At 43.4% G+C, this 23,923-nt stretch overlaps 1 protein-coding gene and 1 long non-coding RNA gene across 2 annotated transcripts; one reads left to right on the forward strand and one right to left on the reverse strand.

Moving 5' to 3' along the window:
- Window positions 1-2,044: 2,044 nt before the first annotated feature.
- TIMM17A (translocase of inner mitochondrial membrane 17 homolog A (yeast)) lies at window positions 2,045-23,923 on the reverse strand. Its single transcript, XM_019546407.1, has 6 exons — window positions 23,819-23,923; window positions 20,308-20,407; window positions 15,273-15,336; window positions 13,537-13,665; window positions 7,896-8,006; window positions 2,045-3,849 (listed from the first exon to the last, which is right to left on the reverse strand). The coding sequence occupies exons 1-6, from the start codon at window positions 23,842-23,844 to the stop codon at window positions 3,779-3,781; spliced, it is 501 nt and encodes a 166-aa protein (XP_019401952.1). The 5' UTR covers window positions 23,845-23,923; the 3' UTR covers window positions 2,045-3,778.
- LOC109317614 lies at window positions 3,434-11,070 on the forward strand. Its single transcript, XR_002103080.1, has 3 exons — window positions 3,434-3,515; window positions 7,636-7,641; window positions 10,076-11,070. It is a non-coding gene; the product is annotated as an uncharacterized LOC109317614 (long non-coding RNA).

The following is a 23,923-nucleotide window of genomic DNA, read 5'->3' on the forward strand; positions in this document are numbered from 1 at the left end:
GCTTACCTTTAGGGGAAAGGTGGAGCTCATCCCATCCCAGCATGTCTCTCGTCGTGATGTGCCAGTCGTGGCTGAGGAAGCCAAAGCCCTCCTCGAAGCACCATTCCTGTAGCCGCCAGTTGGTCTCCGCGATTGTGGTCTTTAAAAACCTCCATCCATAGAAGAAAATCAATCTGATTTTTCTTAATCTCACAAAGACAGAAGAAAATTCAGTGTCTTAAGAGGCAGAAGGTAGATCGATTTCACATTAGAAAGAAGCAGACAAGGTTCTTTGGGTTAACCTGATATCTTTTATTAAACCAACTTAGACCAACATGGCTACAATCTACACCCCTGTAACATTAGAAATAAGCAACACATTTTTACACAGCAAGCGTTAACAATGAAAAGTATCACAGAATTCCTTTTTCAGTCACTTGAAGTCATTTTTCTGAAGGTTAAACATATTTCTAAACAATGCAATCCACTTCAACTAGCTAGTATGAGGTTGATGATGTAAAAAAAAATCTCAAGGCAGCTCAGTTTAACAGATCAGTTTTTTTCAGGCTTAAAAGCATGCGTTCTCCATGGTTTTACACTAAAATTGATATGTGCTTCCCCTGTTTTAAGAAAGCTTCTATTAAGATTTTTTCACATAAGTAGTAGCTAAGAAACCAAAAGGGAATTTCACCAAATGAAACCACTTCAGAACTTCAGTTGTAATCAATGTCAACTTGAAGGCCAGGTTTTACCAGGTTGTTTTGGCTGCCTTATGTCAGTGCAAAACTTGTAACATATCCCCCACTCTTCCTCACCGCTTCTCCCCTGTGCATCAACACACAGGCACACGTGTGTGCACACTCCCGCACATGCATGTAGATGACCAGAGCCCATCATTAGGAGTTTAACTCCATTCATGACTTTGCAGAAACCATGAAATCCAGGATTGTCAGCCAAGCCAACTTAAAATGAAATAAAATGCTGACTTCCCAGTGAGAGCCAACAGTCCTCACTGCTGTGGCCTGGCCTCACAGCCCACCCAGTGGTGGGGAAAAGGCACTGGCTGGTGGGTCCACATAAAGGGCAGTAGACAAGATTGGCTCGGGCCAATCAGTGCCAAGGGGTGGTGCTGAACAAAGGGCAGCCAGCAGACAAGATGGTGGCTGCCCCCCTCATCCCTCCTCTCTTGCCAGGGCCTCTCTACCAATCAGCACTGAGGAGTGGGGGCAGCAGAGCACATCCGGGAAACATCCTCAAAACTTGTTCTTTATGTCACGATCAACCAGTGAAAACTTAGTCCCACCACAATTTAAGTAAGTCCTACCTATCATTGATGCCAATGGAAATAAAGCTTGAGAGAACAGTAACTCCCTCTACCACCCAGCTTTGGGTAGTGGAGATGCAACCTCTGTGCTAGCGTCTCGGTCAGCAATGTTCCTTGGGCATGAATTCTGTTCCTCCTTGGCATGTCCTTATGTTTAATGCAATCACCTGGCTGAGCTAAGGGGGAAGCAGGTTTTCACATCCAGAAAATCTTACACCATAAGGTATATGCACTAACATTTATTTATAAAGAAAATCAATTTATTTTGTATATAAGGAACTCCTGAGATGTTGTAATAATCTAAAATATGTTTTTCCATTTAGGAAGTATGATCAATTACTACTATCAACTCACAAACATGGAAGGTCTGACTCAACACACTCACTTAATCTAGCCTTTACTGTGATCCCTTTAAACCGCCCATTTCAAGGCTCTGATTCCAAGACAAGTAAGAAAATGTGAGCCTGAAAAACACCATGCATTGATATTTTGTTGCAAAAAAACAAAGAACCCCATCTCCCCCACAAAACAAAGAACCCCCAAACCAGACACTACGGCAAAACCTAACTCAAACTACCAACAGGAAGACAGTGAGAACAAGTCTACTTTGCAAATAAATAACTATACGCTTTTCAAAAGCAGAGGTACTGCATCACAAAAACCAATCATATCATTCTTCTCCCCATGAACTGAATTATAATGCATCTTGCTATTAATATGGTAAAAATGAGGGTTTTTTTTAAAGGATTGAGGCCTTTGTAATAGGAGCCCTTACTGCCAGCCCTCTGCTACAAAACTGAGTAGCAAGGACAGGCATATATTTTTTATGGAATTATGACATCTATAAATCAATGAAGTTATAACTGCAATTGGTTTTTGGGCCAGGTCTGAAATCAAGAGGATTTTCTTTGCAGTTGTACCGAAGGAATTTGTAACTTGTTATTAATGGAAATCCCACACTTTGATAAACAGTGCTTTTCTTCCACAGCATTTTGAAAATTACATACCAGTCTCTAAGCTAACAGTCGCACAGTGAGCAATCAAGGCACAGTAGCCCAACAGAAAGGATCCTGGAATAGACATTGTTGTAAGCAACTTCGTGGAGATAAGATGTCTGTGATTTTATAGAAACATGGGACAGAAGACTGGAAAGTCATCAAATCTGACCGCAGACAATACAATATTGGCTCTCATACATGAACTTACACACCTGTCCTTAAAACTACTTTGAATGTTTTCACCAAATCATGCCTACTGGAATACTTTACTATTTTTGCACTCCTTTATATGGTTACTCACTGGATGTGAAGGGTTTACTTTATTTTCTTGGACAAATATTAATGACACCAATGAACAGAAGTCACTTAGGCAGCACAACACTAGGAGGAATATTAATTGTCAACATAGGACAAGAGTCAAGTTCAGCTGTACAGCTGGAGTTTGAAACAAAAGAATGGTGGTGTTGGATGGATTGTGACACTTCCTAGGGTACTCAGGCAAATGAATTCTGGAAGCTTGGGCAAGACATGCAGGTTGTGCTGCCAGCACATAGATGCACCTGGACTAAGCTTTTCCAGTCAAACCTGAAGACCCATGTACTGTATTGCAGTTGATTAATAAAAGCTGTGTTGCTCTGAAAAGGTTGTCCTGGGTTCCTGCAAGCTTCTGCAAACTGTATCACTCAAGAAAGTAAGTCTCTAACAGATAGTAATTTATTTTAGACCAAATGAACAAAACACTAGGAAAAAGTGGTACTGAAGCCAAGACCACAGACTTGGAACAGCAGAACCATAGGACTGCCTTTGGTAGAATGTGGAAGCCCAGAGCCTTGCACTAGAAGTTATACCCCCAGAAAGACTGAGCCAAAAATCAAGTCATGTAGATCTAGAACAAAGGTATTTTACTTACCATTGGAGAGTACGGAGATACAAACATGTGAGACAAAGGACAGGAATGGAAAATATATTGTAGAAAAATAAACTTCCTTGGCTCTTACAATATTTTTCCAACAAAACTGACCACAGGAGTACTAATTACAACACAGGTAAATGAATGAGTTGTCTTAAACTGAAATGCTCAATACTGTGACCTGCATGTGATACACACTGAGTACAGAGGTTAAATGTCAGATGTCTTTATTGTTGATGACTACAGTAATGGTTAATACCACATTTCAGAAAAGACCACAGTAAAATTCATCTAATTCTTTATGGTATTCTGCTTGGTTCTCGTTTTGATGTCTCGTATCACCAATGTATCAGCATTCTAACAATGAACTTATATGAATAAATACATTTATGATCTTCTAAAGCTTCTCTGTTCATCTTTACAGGAAAAAGTGCTAAGTGTCCTCTTGCCATGGTTTGTACAAAGAGATCTGCCACATATTTCCAACTGAAGGTGTTAAATTGTATCTTGATCTTCCAGCATTTATAATTACAGCGCACTGTATAACATGAAACAGAGTAATGGTAATCACTGATACTGCCTGTAGTCACCAAATGGGGAAGGTGATAATTGGGAAGGATCATCTGAAAACTGAGGGCCTGTAAATAAGAGAAAATAATTAATACATTTAAAAGAGACCTTTAATACCTTGCTGTCCTACAAACGTGTGATCTGTTTATATAAATCCTTTCTGGATTAGCAATGCCAGAAATAAAGGCTTTGTATTTACAGTTTGTCATTCAAGGAAGCTCAAAAGGTTTCCAGCTCAATAAATAAAATACCCCTTCCTATAATGAGTGGTTTCATCCCTATTTAATAAATAGCGGAACAGAAACACAGAAAAGTGAAAGGTAAAATTTCCAGTCACATAAGTGACTTGGATCCTGAGGTCTAGTCTACATCAGAATTCTACTGACCTGGGATGTGAAAAGATCAGAGGCCCAAGCCAAGATAACTACACTAACAAAACAGAGGGTGTGAACACAGCTATGCTGACAAACGAAGGTTTAGCAAAACCTAAGTCAGGAAGATGCTAAAACTATATTATATACCCGCAGGATACCTTTGCTTGCTACATCTCCACTGCCTGCACAGCTATATAATGCAGTCTGTAATGCAAACAGGGTCTAAATCTTTCAATGCAATTTTGCAACTCATGTAGGTTTTACATGAAGTGACTTGCCTAATTCCAGAGCAAACCAGTTGAGTGAAACAACTAAAGGAGCATCAAGTCCTGACCTCTAAGACTCCACTCTGACCACATTTTTTTTTAATGAGTCACCTGCTTCGTAAGTTGCAACATACAGAACACTCCTCCGCTGGTACCTTACGCTGGATTTAGGAGCACATTTCTTTGTCAAAGAGGAAAAACTATTGCAATTTAGATAAATGAAGAAGAATGACATTGAACAGGACTGAAATAATGGGTCCATCAGGTACTAGCTTACTTCATGTTCCAGGAATACTAAGAAAATAACCTAACAAAAACATTTTTATTTTTACCTAGATGTGTTATTTAGATCCATGCTACATAGTAGGTACAAGAGCGTTTATATAAGAACACACTTTTTTTTTGGTTAAAGGAAAAAGCTGTATGGACACAACACAACTCTATATCAGCCATCTCTCTGGTCACAGCAATTGTGCTATCTGTTAGTCTCAGTGCATTCTGGGGAGGTCCGTGCACTTGATCTCATACTGCCTCATTAGACAATATAGAGTCCAAATAACATGCACAAAGAATACTGTCAGTGGTACTCTGCCTCGTGGGGCTGCTGCCTTGTCTCATGTAGACATACACTTAGATAACTGATTCTCAGCCAGAGTGCTACAAGATCCTTTTATGGGTGCTGCACAATGTTAGCACTGTTTAGTGTACAACCACCTACACATGATTCACAAGATAAACCCAGAGATTTCAAATAGGAATCCATAGTGTCAAAAACATTCTGATCCATTGTACTCTGAAGTCTTTGCAACAGAAGAATTGCTCTATTATTTTACTATAGTCAAAAAAGAAAAAAAAGTGAAAGCTAAGAGCTGGTTTTTTCAGAGGGATACCCCAAATTTAACAAGGGTTCCCTTTTGTCTAAAAAGAACGCCCTACCCTGTGGCAGTATAGGATTTCCTACTGCTAGGAAAAGAATGAAGAGAAGAGAATTAGGAAACCTACCTAAACAGTATAAAGCACAGGTAAAAAATTCCATTTACAAAGCAGAACAGTGTTACAACCACAAGTTATCCTGAGCTGCAGGTAAAGCCAGTGCATGGGTCAGCTTCCAAGGACAGCAGCCAGATATTAAGCATGTTTTGCACAGATCCAAACCAAGTTTAGAGCAGCTATTCCATGCAAGTTGGTTACAGATATGGTGAACCACTGTCTCAGACTTGCATTAAAAAGGGGGCAGTCTCTAACTAACTTAGTTACAAAACCATAAGGTTCTTTCTGTATGTATAGTTAATTGGCCTTGCAATATTATAAAAATTATCCCCATTTACAGATGAGGCAGACAGAGATAATGTCAAGAGGAAATGTTAATAAAGGCAATGTTCCTTGATTACTAGTACCTCTGCTTTAAAACAAACAAACAGATTATTCTTCCTCTGAAAAGTGATGCAAATACAAAAATACAGGCCAAATACATCATAGGGAAGCATCAGGCACAAAGTAGGATGCTCCATATACTATTTAATGTTGAAATGCAATTAGATAAATGTTGGCATGCAATCATACATTATTCAATGTTGGCACGCAATCTGATTTTCTATAAACCACTGAAACCAAGATTTGGGTTCACATGCTATAAAATCACATGCTATTCTCAAAACTTAACCTAAAATCGTTATTTCTATATCTGTTTAGTATGAAAGATGGTCTTTAGACTTCAGAACAAACTGCTGCCTGTGTCAGGCTGAAGCGTAAATGTCGGAAGTGACACAACAGAAAAAGAAAACCACTGCCTCAGTCACACTTGCGTTCCGACTCTTAAGTCTTCATGTTCTTGGAAGTGTACATGGCTCCTTATTAACTAAACATTTACATTTTTTACCTCCGAAGAAGTACAACTCCTTTCTGGGCTTCTGGCAGGAAAACTAAATTGGGATATTTGACCGAGTAAAATCATGCACGTCAGCATTGACTCCTGGAATGAACAGCTTAGCTCAGCAGGTCCCAACCTTGGAGTCACAACCCAGTTTGGGGTTGCAACAATAAAAAAAATGGGGTCACAAAGATACTCAACAGAGTTGACTCATCGTGATGAAAATCACAGAAAAAAAGCAGGGAACGGTGGGTTCCCCTTGCAGGCTGGCAGAGTTCCAGCCTGGAAGGGGCTGCCTGGGAAGGAGGATGATCTGGCAGGAGGTGCCACATGCATATGGCAGCATGGAGAACAGTTTCTACAGCTACCTCCAGGCAAGTTTGGGGGGGGGGGAGGGCAGGAGGGGCAGGGCCAGATTGAGGCCCCACACTGTGACAGAGGGAGGGAGGAAGGAGGGGAAGGGCTGGGGCAGCAGGATGGAGCCATGGGCAGCTCCTCCAGAAGGAGTATGGGAAAGGCTGGCTCCCTGCTTGCTGTGAGAGGTAGGGAGAGCTGGATCTTGTCTGTATCATTTTGGGGTCACAAAACATTTCCAATGTTTCAATGGGGTCATGCTGAGGAAAAGGTTGGGAAGCACTGCCTTAGCCCCTCTCCCCCCTTAGGATTCCCAGAGTTGATCTGGGCCCTACTTAGAATGCAGCACTTTACCATTGTGCCTTTACACCCCGATGTTAAAGTCCACAATATGCATGTCAACAGAAAAAAAATGCTTCTAACCCTGTCAGCTCCTTCTTGTGCATAATGGAGACTCTCCACCTCCCACCCAAACTACAGAATTTGGAAATAGCTTTTAATTCTGGCCTCTGAGCTGCTCCCACTTTAGCAATTCTGTTTGTCAGTTGGCTTTTTGCCACACAGCAACTTCTCCCAGCAGCTGGCAGAGTGTGAACTCACTCAAACACAGGCAAAATAACAGCACCAAAAGCAGTACAGTAGTAAGAGCTAAAATTGCTGAGTCAATTTACGCTTTCAAGAATCATATTGATGTTTACCAGGTATGCAAAAAGCCTGTAACAGCTACCATGTTACACTCTTCTTACAAGATACAGAAATGGTTTGTATGAGCTATATTACACAATATGGCATTTGTTCTGTATCATTTTAATATCTACCAACTTCATCTGCATTGTTTGAGACTTGTTGAAATTAGCCAATGGCATCAGAGGAAAGAGGCAAAACACCATTTGTGACATGATTTTTCTATTCTGGGAAATCTGTTCTGCAGACCTGAACGTATGAAATAATTTGGAAAAAGAAAAGACAAACAAAGATATAAAATGTAAGAAAAGGGTATGAGAGCAGTTAAATGTACTCCTATAGCATTTCTAATTACAATAACTGACACACTTGAATGGAAGACAGATATAAAATGAAGAGGACTAGAACTTCAAAGAGATCCTAGAAAATGATCTGGCATTTCCTGATATTTCAAAGACAGGTATCTGGCTTTCCTTTCCCTATAAATTGTCATCCTTAAGTGATGGCATTTTCAAAAATGTTGTAAATACTTTGTAACACTCAAATCTGAAGTGTGGAATCCTTACCATTTGGAAACTGTGTGGATGCAAATCTTGTCAATAGGATACCAGCTCCTTCAATTAAAGCTAGAAGAATTCCTCCCATTGCAGCAGACCCAACCATGGCAACTGGTCCATCTACAAAAATGTCAGAATACAAAACAGGTTGCCTTTCAAAACCTCTTTTGTTCAAGTCTGGCAGATTATCCATTTTGCATAGAATTACCACCTCTTCAGTGTTCAGACTATGTAGAGACGGATCTCAGCCACTAAGCATTCATTAATATCACAAAAAGTTACAATTACCACACAAGCCTTGCCCTAATACAACAAAGCAGAACTGGTATTATGAGCACTGTCATTTTACTTTGCTTTTCTCTGGCATCCTCCATCAGTAACATTTAAAGTACTTTCTGAGATTAAATTCAGGCTGCCAGGCAGGAGTTTAAAGTCCAGGACTTTCACTGTAGTATTCTCTGAAATGCTTCCTGTTTCACACACAGGCCTAGAAAGACAAGCAGAGCTTCAGAGTCTCAATGCATGGATAAGATGATGGTGGCAGGCAGAAGAAGTTTAAATTTATCAGGAACTGGGGAATTTTTGGGGGACAGGAGGAATCTCTACAGAAAAGAGAGGTCCTTACTGAAACAGAACAAAACTAGACTCTTGGCACTACGAATTAAAAAAGTTGCAGTGTGGTGTTTAAGCTAAAAAGTGGAGGAAAGCCAACAAGTGTGGAATGGCACACAGGTCATGCTGACAACTCCGAAGCGGGATATCATTCAGATTCTATATAGTCTTGAAGGGGATAGTGAGGGTGTAAGAAGTATAACTGTAGATAACAGTGGGCACATCTACACAAGATATTTACTCTAGAGCTGACTAATTACCTTTGTAGTAAAACATCACCATTTACACATGTGGCCTTACTAGGTTGCAGTAATAAATGCTGCAGCAAGGTAGTCCGGCTAAATGCAAGTACTACTCTGTGGTGTTGTTGTTTCATGCACCGCAGCGCACATGTAGAAGGTGATGGGGCTGGCTGGGTCACAAGCATGCTTTAGTCCATGGCTAGCCAGCAGGCAGCCCTTGCACTGAAGCACCCTAAGTCCCAGCCAGCCCCTCCACAGAACTTGGAGTCCAGCTGAAGCAGCCCTGGGCTGGCAAGGGACCCAGGGGGTCAGCCTGCCACCCCAGGACTGCTCCAACTGGGCTCCATATGCTACAGAGGGGATGGCTGAGGCAACAACAGCCCCATGCTGAAGCACCCTCATGCCTCAGCCAGCTCCTCTGCACCACATGGAGCCCGCTTGGAGCAGCCCTGGGCTGGCAGGGAACCCAGGAGGTCAGGGGGACCAGGGTGACTGTCTGAGCATGAGGATGCTTCAGCATGGGGCTAGCTGACAGCCCCCATGCTGAAGTACCCTTATGCCTCAGCCAGCTGCTCCATAGCACATGAAGCCTCAGTGGAGCAGCTAGCCCAGGGCTGCTCTGATGGGGCTCACATACTGAAGAGCAGCTGGCTGAGGCATGAGGGTGCTTCAGGCAGGGGTTGCCTGCCAGCTAGCCCTGGGATGAAGCATCCTTGTGCCTCATCCAGTCCCTCCACAGCACATGGAGGCCTGTTATAGCAGCCCTGGGCTGGCAGGCTGACTCCCCAGGTCCCCTGTGAGCCCACGCTGCTCTAACCAGGCCCCATGTGCCGCATATGAACAAACTCCAGAGCAATATGCTCCTGGGTTTTTTGCTCCCAGGTGCATATTCAAACAGTGTGCCTGGGAGCACAAAACTCCAGGGCTTATCTTTGTGCGCATTAATTATACACATAGATGCATCCAGTGAGGATGACTCAGAACATCTGGAGTTCCAAACAAACAGCATAAGCAGTAACAGGTAAGGGCAAAATTTATAAGTGCTTCTGTATAAAAGCCAGAAACCTAAAATATAAGGGGTGAACGAGAATGTCTGGTATTAAATGGTGACACTGACAAACTAGGCATCTCAGAGACTTGGTGGAAGGACAATAGTCAAAGAGATACTGTTCTAACAGGTTACAAACTATACGGAAATGCCAGAATAGAATGTACAGGTGGTGGAGTGGCACTCCACGTTAAGGACAGTATAGATAGGAGTAGTATAAAAATCTTACTGAAAAGAAAACTACCACAGAAACCCTGTGGGAAGAAATTCCAAACTTGAATGAAAAGATTATAGTATTAGGTTTGTACTACTGACTACCTGATCAGGAAGGTGAAGGTGATTAGGAAATACTCGGGGAGATTACAGAAGCTACTAAAATGAAATAATCACAAAAGGGGATTTCAGCCATCCTCACAATGACCTCATCAGGGTGAGATGTAGAAATAAAATTTCTGGATGTGATAAGTGACTGTTTTATAGAACAACTCATTTTGGCACCCACAAGAGGAGAACCAATTGTAGACCTAATACTAAGCAACATACAGGACCTGGATCAAGTGGCATCTGTTGGTGAGCCATTTGGTAATAGCAACCATAACAATTTCATTTAAAGTTCTGGCAGGAAGGAGTAAGCCAAAAAAGTCTACCATGCCAACATGCAACTTTAGGAAGGGAAATTACATAAATGAGGAGGGAAGTTAGAAAGAAGTTTAATGGAACAGTCAAAAATGTAAAAAGCCTGTGCGCAGCTTGGAAACTGTTTAAAAATACCATATTAGAAGCTCAGGAAAAATATAAGCCACAAACCAAAAAAGGTACCAAGCAGACCAGTAAAACCCCTACATTTTTTAAGAGCAGAGTTGAGGCTATTCAAGGCAAGAAAGCAACTTTCAAAAAATAAAAAAAGGAAGGTGTGCCCAAATGAGGAAAATGGGAAGAATCACAAATTCTGGTCAAGTGAAAAAGCAAAATAAGGCACACTCTTCAAATTCTCTTTTAGCATCTAGCAAAAGATGCTGAAGTTAATAATAAATATACCAGAACTAGGAAGCCAGCTAGTGAATTGATGGGACCATTAGATGATAATGTAAAAGGTGCACCCAGGGATGATAAGGTCAGAGCAGAGAAGTTAAACAAATTCTCTGCATTGGTTGTTACCACAGAAGATGCCGGGGAAATTCCCATGCCAGGTGCCAGATCAATCCTTTTGAGTAGACAGGTCAGAAGAGCTGGACCACACTGAAGTGACAAGAGAGACAACTCGGTGCATCTACATGTTTATTAATGCGCCTAGTTACTGATCAGCAGCTTAAGAACACTGTGCAAGAGCGTATTAGCACGGTTTTTGACTGGTATGCTACTTCACAGTGTTATTAAGCTATTGCTTAGTAAGTATCTCATGTAGGCATGCCCACTGGTAAAATAAATACTAGTAAGTCAATAGGACCAGATGGCATTCAGCATAATGCTTACAAGCCTCTGTGCCAGAGGACTGGCAGATTGCCAACAAAACAGCCACCTTTGAAAAGGGTGCCAGAGGCAATCCTGGGGACTATAGACCATCGAGTCTCATTTCTATACCTGGTAAGTTGGTAGTAGAATCTATAATAAAGAGTAAAATCAGAAGCCACAAGGGCAAATGATCTACATGGTTTTGTAAAGAGAAATCCTGCCTCACAAATCTGTTGAAGTTCAAATGTTAACAAGCACATGGACAAAGGGAATCCAGTTGATAATATACTTGGACTTTCAAAAGGCATTCAAACAAGATCCATCACCAAAGACTTATCTGTGCCAAGCACTATTTTGTTCAACATTTTGGGTGCACAGTGAACTCTATGTTTGCAGATGACACCAAATTATTCTGGGTAGACAGATCCCACACTGATGGAGAGGAGCTGCAAAAATCTCATTAAGTTCAGTGACCAGGTAAAAAATGGCAGATAAACTTCAGTGTCGACACATGCAAGGTAATATACCTAGCGAAAAATAACCTCAACTATACAAACAATGCTGGGTTCTGAATTAGCTGTTATTTATGACTCAGGAAAGATCACTTGGAGTCGCTATCAACAATTCTCTAAAAACGCCAGGTCACTGCAGCAGCAGCCAAAAAAACCAATAAAATTACGGGCATCATCAAGAACGGAATAGAAAACAGAAAGGAGAATATTAGCATACCATTATATAAATCTATGGTGCACCTCATATTGAAAACTGTGCAGTTCTGGTCCCCACACCTCAAAAAAGGATGTGGTAGAATTAGAAAAGGTACAGAGAAGGGCAGTCAGAATAAGCAGTTATGAGACCGAGAGAGACTAAAAAGGCTAAGACTCTTTAGTTTGGAAAGGAGAAGGCTGGGGGAAGGAAGGGGGGGTTATGATTGAAATCTGTACAATCATGAAGGATGTGGGCCAAGGAAACAGGGAACTATCCTTCACCAAGTCCTAGAATACTAGAAGGCGCCCACTGAAATAAGTAACAGGTTTAAAACTAACAAGAGAAAGAACTTTTTATGCAATGTGTAGTTAACTTGTAAATTCATTGCCACAGGAGGTGGTGGAGGTAGGTAACATACCCAGGTTAAAACAAGGACTGAATAAATTCCTGGATGATAGCTCAATTAATGGCTATTGAACACAATGGTCAGAGATATTTCCTCTGGCATTTCTAAACAAGTAATTGTGGATGCCAGAGTGGGTACTGAATAAGGGATAATTCATTCTACAGATGCCCAATTCAGTGCTCTCCCTGTACAGGATCCACTTCTGCCACCATCGGAGGCAGGATACCAGGCTAGATGAACTATTGGTCTGACCCAGTATGGCACTTTTTGTGTTCTTATGAAGAATAAACCCTTAAGTCTTCTTCCTTACCACTGACCAGTAATTCCTCATATTACTGAGACTATCTGACCACTGCCATTTATTCTCTTTTAGGACCTCCACTCAGCAAAAACTCCAGCATATGCTTAAATCTATCCCCATTCAACAAAGCATTTAAGTATGTGCTTCAAAGCTTGCTGAAAAAAGCATAATGGACTTGATAAAAGATTCACAAAATTCTTCAATACTGATGAAGCAGCATTGTTCAGTCTCTATGCTCTGTACTGCAGCTAACAATGGGTGGAAGTCCTGATTATCATTTGTGGACACATTTAACTCTATTATCCAGCACACAAACATTTAAACCATTCTGAAACAGTCTAATATTTAGTGGCATTTAGGATATTAAAAATAAACTGACTTTTAACAAGTATAAAACTATCTGTGTTTAATCAAACAAATCAAATTAGCATTTCCGCAGTGTCCCTAAGCAACTTCTCAATTATACCGTACTACTCGAGTACGTATGGTCAGCAGAACATCACTGAGAAGTCCAACTCCTTTACTTGAAAATTCCATGAGAGACCCCATTCAGGAAAATAGTTACAATAACTTCAATATTTCCTCAATCCAGGCCGAAATGCTGTATTATAATTTTAAAGCAAACTCTAATCTATCATATTATAAATTGTTTAACCATTCAAATATATGTTGGATGCCTCACTGGACATGTCAAGATAATTATAAAAACAGTAACATTCCTAAAATAAAAAAATGGAAAGATTTGTTACTTTAAGAACACAGGAAACAAAAATAATAAGAAACAAAATCCTTCCCAAGTCCGATGCTGTCAGCTTAATCAATGTGTATATATAATTTAAACATTAAAAGATGGTCAATAACCCCAGAATGTGGTTCCTTACTTCTTGCAGCTAATATGGCTCCAGTTAAGGCACCACTTGTGATAGAGTTCCATGGATCTTCTTTACCCCTCACCTGCACCATACTGCAGTCAATCATGGAGAAGAGACCACCCCAGATTGCAAAGCTCCCTATTTGAAAAACAAAAAACCGAAAACTTTTAGATACTTTACTAATACACACCAGATTATAGTACACCCATATTATAAACATGTGTTGTAGTTTATAATAAGCAGCCTATTTTTGAACACTAAAGTATATCTTTGAACACTAAAGTTTATTGATCAGAGTAACTTTACAGAAAGCTTATAGTAAACAATAAATAAGGTTTTAAATCTATTAATGCAACCATCATTAAGACAATGATCTAAAGGAATCTTAGCCCACTCTTGCTTGTGACATTTCCAAAACACATTTAGCACCTGTCCATAGTATCATGATTGGTCTGTATGGTCTACCCATACTAGCAGAATGCAAGTGATAAGGTTGCCAGAAGGCTAACACATCATACATATTACTAGAAGCAGTAGTATTACCATTAACAACAACAGCCCCTACAAAAAGCAAACATAAATTCCAGCCTAATGAAAGTGTAGTTTATTAACTTGGTGAGAAGTATTTATTTTCAGAAACCGGTACTATGCAGAATAAATGCAGTCCTCAGAGTGCTTCAATGCCTGTGAAAGCTTAACAGTAAAAAGAAAAAACATGGAGACTGAAGTCCTGAGTTTTAATGTAGGTATAATGAAGCAGCAACAGTATGTGCTTCTTCAGGAGGCAACAATAATTTCTGTGCTCTTCAAGGAGTCCTGCTGCACTTAAGGCATACAAAAAACTAGAACTCTTGGTTTCAAAATGATACCTTTTATTAGACCAACCAGGAAATCGTAAGAAAACTGTTCTTTTCTGCAAGCTTTCGGGATCAAAGTTCCTTTGTCAGGCTCTGGGAAAATTATAGGTGGTACAAGATGGTAAAAAGTCCCCATAGGTAGGAAATAAACTTCATTTTTGCACAGAGGGAGCTGAAAATGGAAGGCTGTCCCTCTGGGTCCATGAGAGTCTCTTTGTGAGCTGTGCTGAGTAGCTCTTTGATGTGTAGATCAGGTAGAATTCCTTATCTGGAGGTGTCAGATGGCAGGCAGGGAGGTAAAAAATCTTTCTTGCTGTTCTGCAATGAATTTTAAAATCTGAAAGTCGGCTACAATTCGGCATCTTCCATGTTTCAAGAGTGTGCTTGGTAGCTGTGTTGTCGTCTCAGACTAACACGGCTACCAAGTACACCCCTGCTGCACTTAATGCATTTTCTTGCAGTGTCTAGTCACCATCTCCTTTTTTTTTCCTTTTCAAACTAATCACCCAAACCACGCAGTCAACTTTTAGAATCGAATTAATGAAGTAAGGGACATCACTTCATGTGTAGTTAACTTTAGAATCATTCTTAAGCATGGCAGGTTGTTGAAGCTGCATTTTGACTAAAACTCTGACTTAGATCATCATCAAAATACCAAACTATGGATGGCAGATTTTATAGTAGATACCAACTCCTCCGCCTCAAAGAAATCAAACTAGACTGAAACCATCAACTCCTTTCACAAAATACACGTCAGATCACAATGTTTGTTGTTACAAAGTTTTTGAACCTCACTCAAAGCCTCTGAGTTATTTAGTTCCTGTGAAGCTTCCCTTTAAAAAGTGAAAAACAGACTTACAAATAACAAGTGTACAAAGCTGTAATTACCTCCCAATTGAGGCGCTCTGGTTTTAATAGCCGTCAAGCTTCCCCGCAGCCGGTGGTTTACACCCTACAATAAACCAAATTGATTGTCAGAATGAAGTTCAAGTTTTCTATCTTTAAGCTTTATAAACAATTCAGCTGCAAATTCTTAGACACTTGTGGTTATCACTGGGCACATCTAAGACACTAACTGCACAGTAGCCTAACAGCACAGTGCTAATACAATACCGTGCAGTATTATTAGGCTACTGTGCAGTATCATCACTAAAAAGGCATTCACTAGAGGTACTGGGCAGTAACTCTATTTACTGCACATTTATTTAGTACCTGATTCTACAAGGACTAAGTGTGCAATAGTTACTGTGCCCACTAAGTATTTTTTATTATAAACCAGTTTGACAGTTCATTGAACATAGCCATTCCAGACTATTTTGTATATACTGATAAGGTAGTAATTTTTATTTTATCATTAAGTATTTAGTATGTCCTTCTTAGCATATGTGTAAACTACAGAACCCAGTTACATGACTGTAGTAGACAATTTTCTGTGATGTAATAGCTTAATTGCTGTATCACAGTTTTAACAAGACACTTCTATAACAGCTCAGACTTATTTTTAATTTATCTATTATTTTTTTCTGAATGATTCCAAATTACTTCACTAAGTTAATACATAGGGGGCACATCTACACAAGACACTTTACTGTGCAGTAGAGCCAATTACTGTGTAGTGTCATTGCCTAATTTACCCCAATCATGAGTAAATTTGCTACTTGTAAATACAAGTAGCAAATTTACTCAGGAGTAATTACTGTGCAGTAAAGAACATGCAGACTGTTGCCCTGGAGCAATCTGCTCCTGGAGAGCCAAGCAACAGAGGGTGGGAGACTGCTGTCTGCCCCTCGAGTACAGGCATGGACAAAGTCCCCCTGCCCCAGCAGCAGGGAGCTCCCAGCACCACCTCCACAACTGCTGTGTTCCCAGATCCAGTTCAATGATCATAGAGCTGGGAACAATCTCCCCAGCCTGTTCCCAGCCCCCACTCCACAATTTCAGAGTTAGGCCTGGGAGCTCCATGCACCGAGAGAGTTTCCTGTCCAGCCTGGAGCTGGCTGGGACCTGCCCCTGACTGGGACAGTCCTGGCCAGCCTTGAGCCATGCAGAGTCTGCACATGCAGCCTGGAGGTGGATGGGGACTGTCCTGTTTCAGACAGTCCCAGCCCCGTGCCCCGATTGGGTGATCAAGGACTGGGGCGTGGGAAGAGCTGCAGGGGAGGAGCAGGACTCAGCCCCCCACCCTATCCACTGGTTGGGCAGCTTACAGAGAGCCCCTGGCTGAGTGGGGAATCACCACCCAGCCAGGGACTTGCTGCTAGCTGCCTCACTAGCAGGTCAGGGCAGGGGGCTGGGACCTGCCCCTCTCCTGCAGCTCTTTCTAAGCCTCCTGACCCCGATCAGGGAGCTGGGGCCAGGAGCTCTCTGCTGCCAGGGCAGGGGGACATTGTTCCCACCCAGGCCCACCCCAGCAGCAGGCGTGCTCTCCTGGCCCCGTGCTCCCTGCCAACCGCTGGGCTAGCACCCAGGGGGAGCCTAGAGCTCCCCCTGGCTACTGCATGGGGTCAGTGCAGGGCTGGAAGGGGCAGGAGCAGATGTGCTAGGAGCAGGAAATCTACTCCTGTATCCCCAATTGTGTAGATACCTGCCTGAGGTGGGTTTACTCTAAAGTAATTTACTCTAAAATAAACCCACCCCACAGCATTTGTAAGTGTGAATACACCCAGGGAAGGACTAACATCTTCTAGCAGAAAGCAGTATTCAGACATGAAATTGGGGCACAGCTCAATGTATACAAGTAAACAGAGGATATTTTTTTTGTGTACACTAAGGAATTCTACCACCAGAGAGAGAAGTAGGGAAACTGTTACAGGGAAATTATTTTCAATAATATTACACTTCTCTCTGAAAATGATTTATTTTCTATGGTTTCAAATAACTCCCAGATTGGTATAGTAGTATTAGAGGAAAAACATTTTTAGTTTCACAGTGTTTTTTAAAACAAAGAAACAAACAAACCTCCCAACCCCCGAGGAAAACAGTGAAACTAAATATAAACACATTGTGCAATTTTTTTTTCAGGGAGGAAGGTGAGAAGAGAGGTTTTCCCTTTCAACATCAAGGAAAATATGCTTTTATCCTGAACACTGGTAGAAATGATCAACAGATGACAAAATCTTTCTTTTTAAATGGATACATTTTTTAAAGGATTATATATCAATTTTGACAGCCACATAGAACAAAATCTCTGCTTTTAAGATAACATCCAAGAAAGCTAACATTCAAAAGGTATACAGAAATGAATGTCCTAGAGGAGCACCAATACATCAGTCCGTATCATATTGGCACTGATATAAGGAAAATTGACATCATCAGCAATTGGCTTTTATTGGCTGATGTGGCCAATAAAGTAGCTGATAAGTGCTGCACACACGTGTGCAGCCATAGCATACACGGGGCTAGGAGTGCAGCCCGGCAGCTTGGAGAGCAGCGCTGGGCTAGTAAGCCTGTTGTGGGGATGGGGCAGAGGGGAAGGAAGGAGTATAGGGGAGGAGGCACAGATCGAGGCACCCATAGTGAGGGAGGGAGTGGGGCTAGGGCAGGGCGTGGGACACCACCATGAGCTGCTCATCTGGGGAGGGGCAGGAGGGTGCAGGTCCTGCCGCTGCACACCCCCCCGAGGATGGCATGGGGAGCACATGCCCCCCAGATCTGTGCATGGGGCAAAGGTGGACTGCCCCTGTAAACTGGGGCCAGGGGTGGTGAATGCCTGGCTCTTCCCGGAGGGGGGGTTGGGCCAGGGCTGTGCTCAGTGCAGGCAGCAGTAGTGCTGGGATGGGTGGGTTTGGGGGGCCTACAGTGAATTTTGGGGTGGCTGTAGTCCAACCTGTAGCCCCCCATCCCAGTGCTGCCTGCCCTGAGTGGATTCCCAGCCCCTCCCCCCCACACACACACACACCACCCAACAGGAAGAGCCCAGCACTGCCCCCAGTCCCAGTCTGCAGCAGCATCCCACCCTTGTCCCGCACACAGATCCCAGAGGCACATGCCCCCATGATGCGTCTGCGTCCAGTTCTGGGCACCACACTTCAATAGGGATGTGGCTAACCTTGAGAGGGGCCAGAGGAGGGCTACTCGCATAGTCAAAGGGCAGCAGGCCAGGCCCTACAAAGATAAACTAAAGGGCCTGAATCTATTCAGCCTCCACAAGAGAAGACTGAGAGCGAATCTGGTGGCCATCTATAAACTCACCAGGGGGGACCAGCAGAAAATAGGTGAGGCTCTGTTCCCCTGGGCACCACCTGGGGTAACACAGAATAATGGCCACAAATTGACTGAGAGTAGGTTCAGGCTTGATATCAGGAGGCATTACTTTACAGTTAGGGCCGCCAGGCTCTGGACTGGGCTCCCAAGGGAAGTGGTCCTCTCCCCTACATTGGGGGTCTTCAAGAGGAGGTTGGATAGATATCTGGCTGAGGTATTATAATCCCAACACTCGTTCCTGCCCAGGACAGAGGGTTGAACCTGATGATCTGTTCAGGTCCCTTCCAACCCTAGAAACTATGCCTCTTCCAGGTGTGCATACAGTGGATGGAGCCACCCCACCTCCCTGCACCCCATTCATAGCTCTGTCCCATGCCCCACCCCACCCCAGCTGAGCAGTGCGTGCTCCTGTCCCACTCCTTCCCTCACCACGGGGGCCTTGATCTGCCCACGCCCATTCCCCCCCCACACATCCCTAACAGACTTAACAGCCAGACACTGCTCTCTGAGCTTCCAGGCTGCATATTGGCAACCAGATCAGCATCAGCCAATATGGCTTGTTAATAATGGGCCATCGGTATTGGCCCAGAACATTTTTATCACTGCATTCCTAGAAAGTCCTAATTAAACACTTACGAATATGCACACTTTTAATCGTATACACCCTTATTAATTTATCAAGCCAAACATGGAAAAGAATAATTTTACTTAAAGGGCAAACTGGAAAAGTCACTCATGCTGAAGTTTAAAAGTATAATGTTACATTAAAGATAAAACAAACTTAGATTGTGAAGGAGCCCTTTTTGGTAACTTTAATCCCAAGAGAGATGGCTTTCTTTAAATTCCTAACAAGTCATTATTTTATGCAAATAAACATCCACTGCAGTGTCAGTAGTCCAAACACAACAGCAATGAACTCGAAGATTAAAAAAACCCCCGATTTTCATCAGCCAAACTTAGACAAATGCAGAAGTGTATAAATGAAACAAAAAAGATAATCATTTAAATAAAAAATGGCTTTTTAAATTAGATTTAATAGCAGCAGAGGTCAAAAGTGGCTGGTAAGCCAGTAACATCCCTCAAAAAAGTTAGGACTGACCATCTAAATGAGATATCCGATTCATTCTGGTTGCTTCCATTCCTCGCAGACACAAGCCTCTAACACCCTCCCTTCATCTCCCTATGCAAAAGGACATTGAGTTTTCACTTAAAGGGAGAGGAAACAGAATGGGAAAGGAAGTGAGCCAGAACAGAAAGGGACAAGCTAAGTCTGCGGCCAAGGATGCATATCTTTCCTTGTTGAGCCAAATGAAACTAAAGGCACAAAGATAACAGGTATGCAGACTATCATCCTGCTGCATCCTTTCCCCACTCAACCAACCCATTCTGAAAGATGCCCCTTAAAAGTTGGGGCCACACTATTAGGACCACACTGTTGAGGGTGATAGGAACAGAAAGGGCAAAGACCTGCAGTGGAAGAAGGGAGCTTTAACAAAGACGGACCACCCAGAACCAGGGATGCTCATCAGATTTATTTTCCTGGCCTGGAACCTTTTTGTTCAGTGGATTAAATAATTTCCTTAACACAACTAGAGGCTAATCTCTGTAAAGATAAGCATATAGAGATGCCATCCTTGCTAGCTCCTTCCAAATTTCACTGCTGCATGAAAAAAGAGCCAAAGCTGCTGAGAGTTTACATAACAAAAATTATTTTACTCACCACTGGAGAATTTCTGAACCCTTTAATAGCTTGGAAGATGCCACCACCTATGGCTCCCATTGTAAAGGCACCACCACAGTCATCTACTATCCGCCAGGGGCTAAAGAAAAATAAATACTTTTTTTTCATACAATTATAATATGGAAATTATCATTGAAGAACATGAAAATGGTTTAAATTATTCAATTAGACATTCATTCCTAGTTTGTAGTACACCCAAAAAAGTATGCAATTGTGCTAATGCATAGTAGGGCGGCCTACTGCCCATTTATTTAGTACTTCCTTTTGCAAGTACTAAATTTAATGAGCAGTAGGCACTGCACATTAATGAACACGTAGATACTCCCCCTGAGCACACAGATTCATAGACTGCAAGGCTGGAAGGGACCTTGGAAGACCATTGAGTCCAGACCCCTGCATCAAGCAGGAAAGATAATAGGATCAAGTGACCCTAGCAAGGTGACCAGTGGCAAGTATGGAGTAAATTGGGGAAAAAAAAGAATTTGAAATAAACATAGCTGTACTAATTTGCATATAGTACCAACAGACTTAGTTAATCCAGAATTGATGCAATTTACTTTTTTTGAAACTGCTGCAAGTTTTAGCATTGGTACTTCATAAAACACACTTAGTAGCACTTCTGTACCTACTTTTTATATATAACACAAACTTTTTTTTCCCTGGCTTAAGGCTAAATCAAATCAACTGGGCCAAGCTCAATTGTTCAAATCTGTGTGGCTCTGCCACTGGGCAAGTCTCCTCCCTTCCGGACCCATCAATCTGGAACTTAGGAGACTCCCCAAATACACAGCAAGCATCCTACATGCAGACACCAATCCCAAAGGTGTTACAAGTTCAGATACACCTAGTCATGCTTATCCTAGCCAAAAGGCCAAAGGAACACACCAAGGAGAAAACACAAACACAATCTCCCATTACCACAGAACTGTGCAGCTGAATTTCCCACATTTGGGAAACTTGCATAGGTCAGCCTGCCTCGAATGCAATAAAGAGGCTTCATTCTGGGAAAACCTGGTGATCATGGTAGCCCCACTATTTGGACATTATTCCAAAGCCAAAAAGGCTCATGATTTACAAAAGGCTCATTGGACTGGACTCCACCAGAGTCAACAGCATGTCAAACCACTGTGATTCCATGGCTCAGCACTGCTCAGGATGCACATGCATTCTAGATACCCCCAAAGGACCAACATGCCAAATAGCCCTCCACTTGACTGGAACTGGGTATTCTTGTCAGGAGTCCTGAAAAATTTACATGCAGACGAGGCACAGGTCAACCTCATCCAGCTTCATCTCATATACGGTGTGGCCACCCTAATCATATGCGCCAGGCTAACAGAGAGGCAACAGAGGAATTCTGGGTGAACTGTCTGGGACCCTGTTTGGTGATGTTTGCCAGACATTTAAAGGCTGGTGACAAAACAGGAATCATTGGAAATGGGAAAGATGGGATGTACTAACTTCTCTTTGTATATTGTGTGTGGGGGAGAAAGAAATCAAAGAATGTAACCCCTCAGGGGAGAGGTCTAATAAAATAAGTGGAAAGATGGGTCAAAGCTGAATAAATGTAAATATGTATATATGTAGACATAGATGGATATAGAAGAATAAATGTATATAGATGGAATTCACAGAAATGGTAAAAGAAAGAAAAGAATTTGTGGATACATAAAGGAGACATGGGGATTATATCATTGTATAATCTTAGAATTGAATAGTTAAGTCAATTTGAAAATAAGTGTTCATGTGTCATAAACATGAGGAAAGAGATTATGAAATTGGGTGGCTGAAGACAGATGGAGTTTATATATAATTCTGTTTTATTTTAGAAATCTATGCTTATATGTATTTGTGGTGAAGGGATGTTTACAAGTGAAATAAAATGTTATATTTTCTAATAAAAAAAATATATTGTGCATGTGGGGGGGGGAAGGTATGTGGGGTATGGTTGGGTGGTTTGTGGGGATGTGGTGCAGGGTATGTGTCACATACCCCTGTTCCCCCATGGTGCCAGTGGCAGCAGCAGGCAGCAGCCCTCAGGGCACTCATGGTCTGTGTCAGGTGGCACCCCCAGCAGACGAGTCCCAGGAGCTACAAATGCTAGCACAGAGGTGGCCTGGCCTGGTCCAATGGTGTGCAGCTCCTGGCCTGATGCTAGCACTCCAGTAGGAAGCTGTGGGCCAACTGCAGGGAGCCGTGCGCCATCAGTACAAGCTGGCTCTATGCCATGAGGTAGGGCTCCCAGCACTCCAGTGGGGAGCTGCATGTAGAGGCACAGAACAAGCCCAGTCCAGTGGCATGCAGCTCCTCACTGGAGCACCAGAAGCCACATCTGGTAGCATGGAGCCAGCTGGTGAAGCGCAGCTCTCCATAGCTCCTGCTGCAGTGCTGGGAACTGCAGGGAGACATGCATCATTGGGCCAGGCTGGCTCTCTGCTTCCATATGTTGCTCCTGGCACTACAGCAAGGAGCTGCACCTGGAGGCAAAAAGCTAGTCCGGCCCAAATGGCGCACAGCTCCCAAGGCTGCAGTGCTGGAAGCCAGCCACACGTGGAGGAACAGAGCCAGCCCAGCCCAGCCCCATGGCGTGTGGCCCCCGTCTGTAGTGCCAGGAGCTGCACATGGTGGCATGAAGCCAGCCCAGCCTGAGCTTTGTGTCCTTGGGCCGGGCCAGCTCTGCCTCCACATGAGCTCCTGGCTCCAACACCCCTTCCCTTGGGGCTGGAGGCAGGGTGGGTCAGGCCAGGCTAGGGGGTGGGGGTTAGCAACCAGAGCCCGACCTGCTGCTGCAGCCAGTACCTCCTGCAGCCCGTGACTCCCGCCAGCTTCCCGAGGGGCAGCGCAGTGATCCAAACCATAACAACGGTTCACTAATAATTGGCCTCTGGATGGGCTTTTTCCATTTGCTGTTCATTCCCACACACAATGTGGGCCACTACTAAGTCTCTGCTTGAACAAGAATCTGAAACCCTGCCCAATTTAGCTGTCTGACAGCACATACGTTACCAGGCCCCTTCCCCAATAAAACCCTGTTAAAACAGGAGAATGAAAAAAGCATCAGCAACTGCAGCAGAAAACTTCACAACGGGGCTGCAACCGTCCCAAATGCGGCCCCATGCAGGAATTTTAGGGGTTTTAAGAATCCCGAGCACCAGGGGGAGCGTTTTCCGGAGGACGGAGCAGAGCTGCCAGGGAGGCCGAGCCCCGTCGAGTGTCCTGAGCCTTAACCTTCACCTCCACCCGGCCATGGCGGGTCCAAGGGCAGGTCAAGGCCCCAAGCGCCCGGCGGCGGCCATGTTAGCCAGGGAGGCTCGTCGTGAGGCGCCTCGAGCCGCGCCGAGCCCCGGCGATGCGTGGCTGCGAGTCCAGCTCGGCCTCCGCCGCGCGCGGGACGGACGAAGCCGCTGCCTCGTGCCCAGACCGCCCCTCACCCCCCGGGGCCCCGGCTCCCCTCAGCCGGGCTGGGCGCAGCCTGCTGGGTACCGCTCACCAGGGCTCGCGCGCGTACTCCTCCATGGCACACGCGGCAGCGACGGAACCGGCTCCGGTCGCGTGACGCCCCGCACGTTCGCCGGGGATCCTGGCGCCACCCGAT

The sequence above is a fragment of the Crocodylus porosus genome, unplaced genomic scaffold (genome assembly GCF_001723895.1).
Source record: "Crocodylus porosus isolate Cpor-Errol unplaced genomic scaffold, CroPor_comp1, whole genome shotgun sequence".
In the NCBI taxonomy this organism is placed as follows: domain Eukaryota; kingdom Metazoa; phylum Chordata; order Crocodylia; family Crocodylidae; genus Crocodylus; species Crocodylus porosus.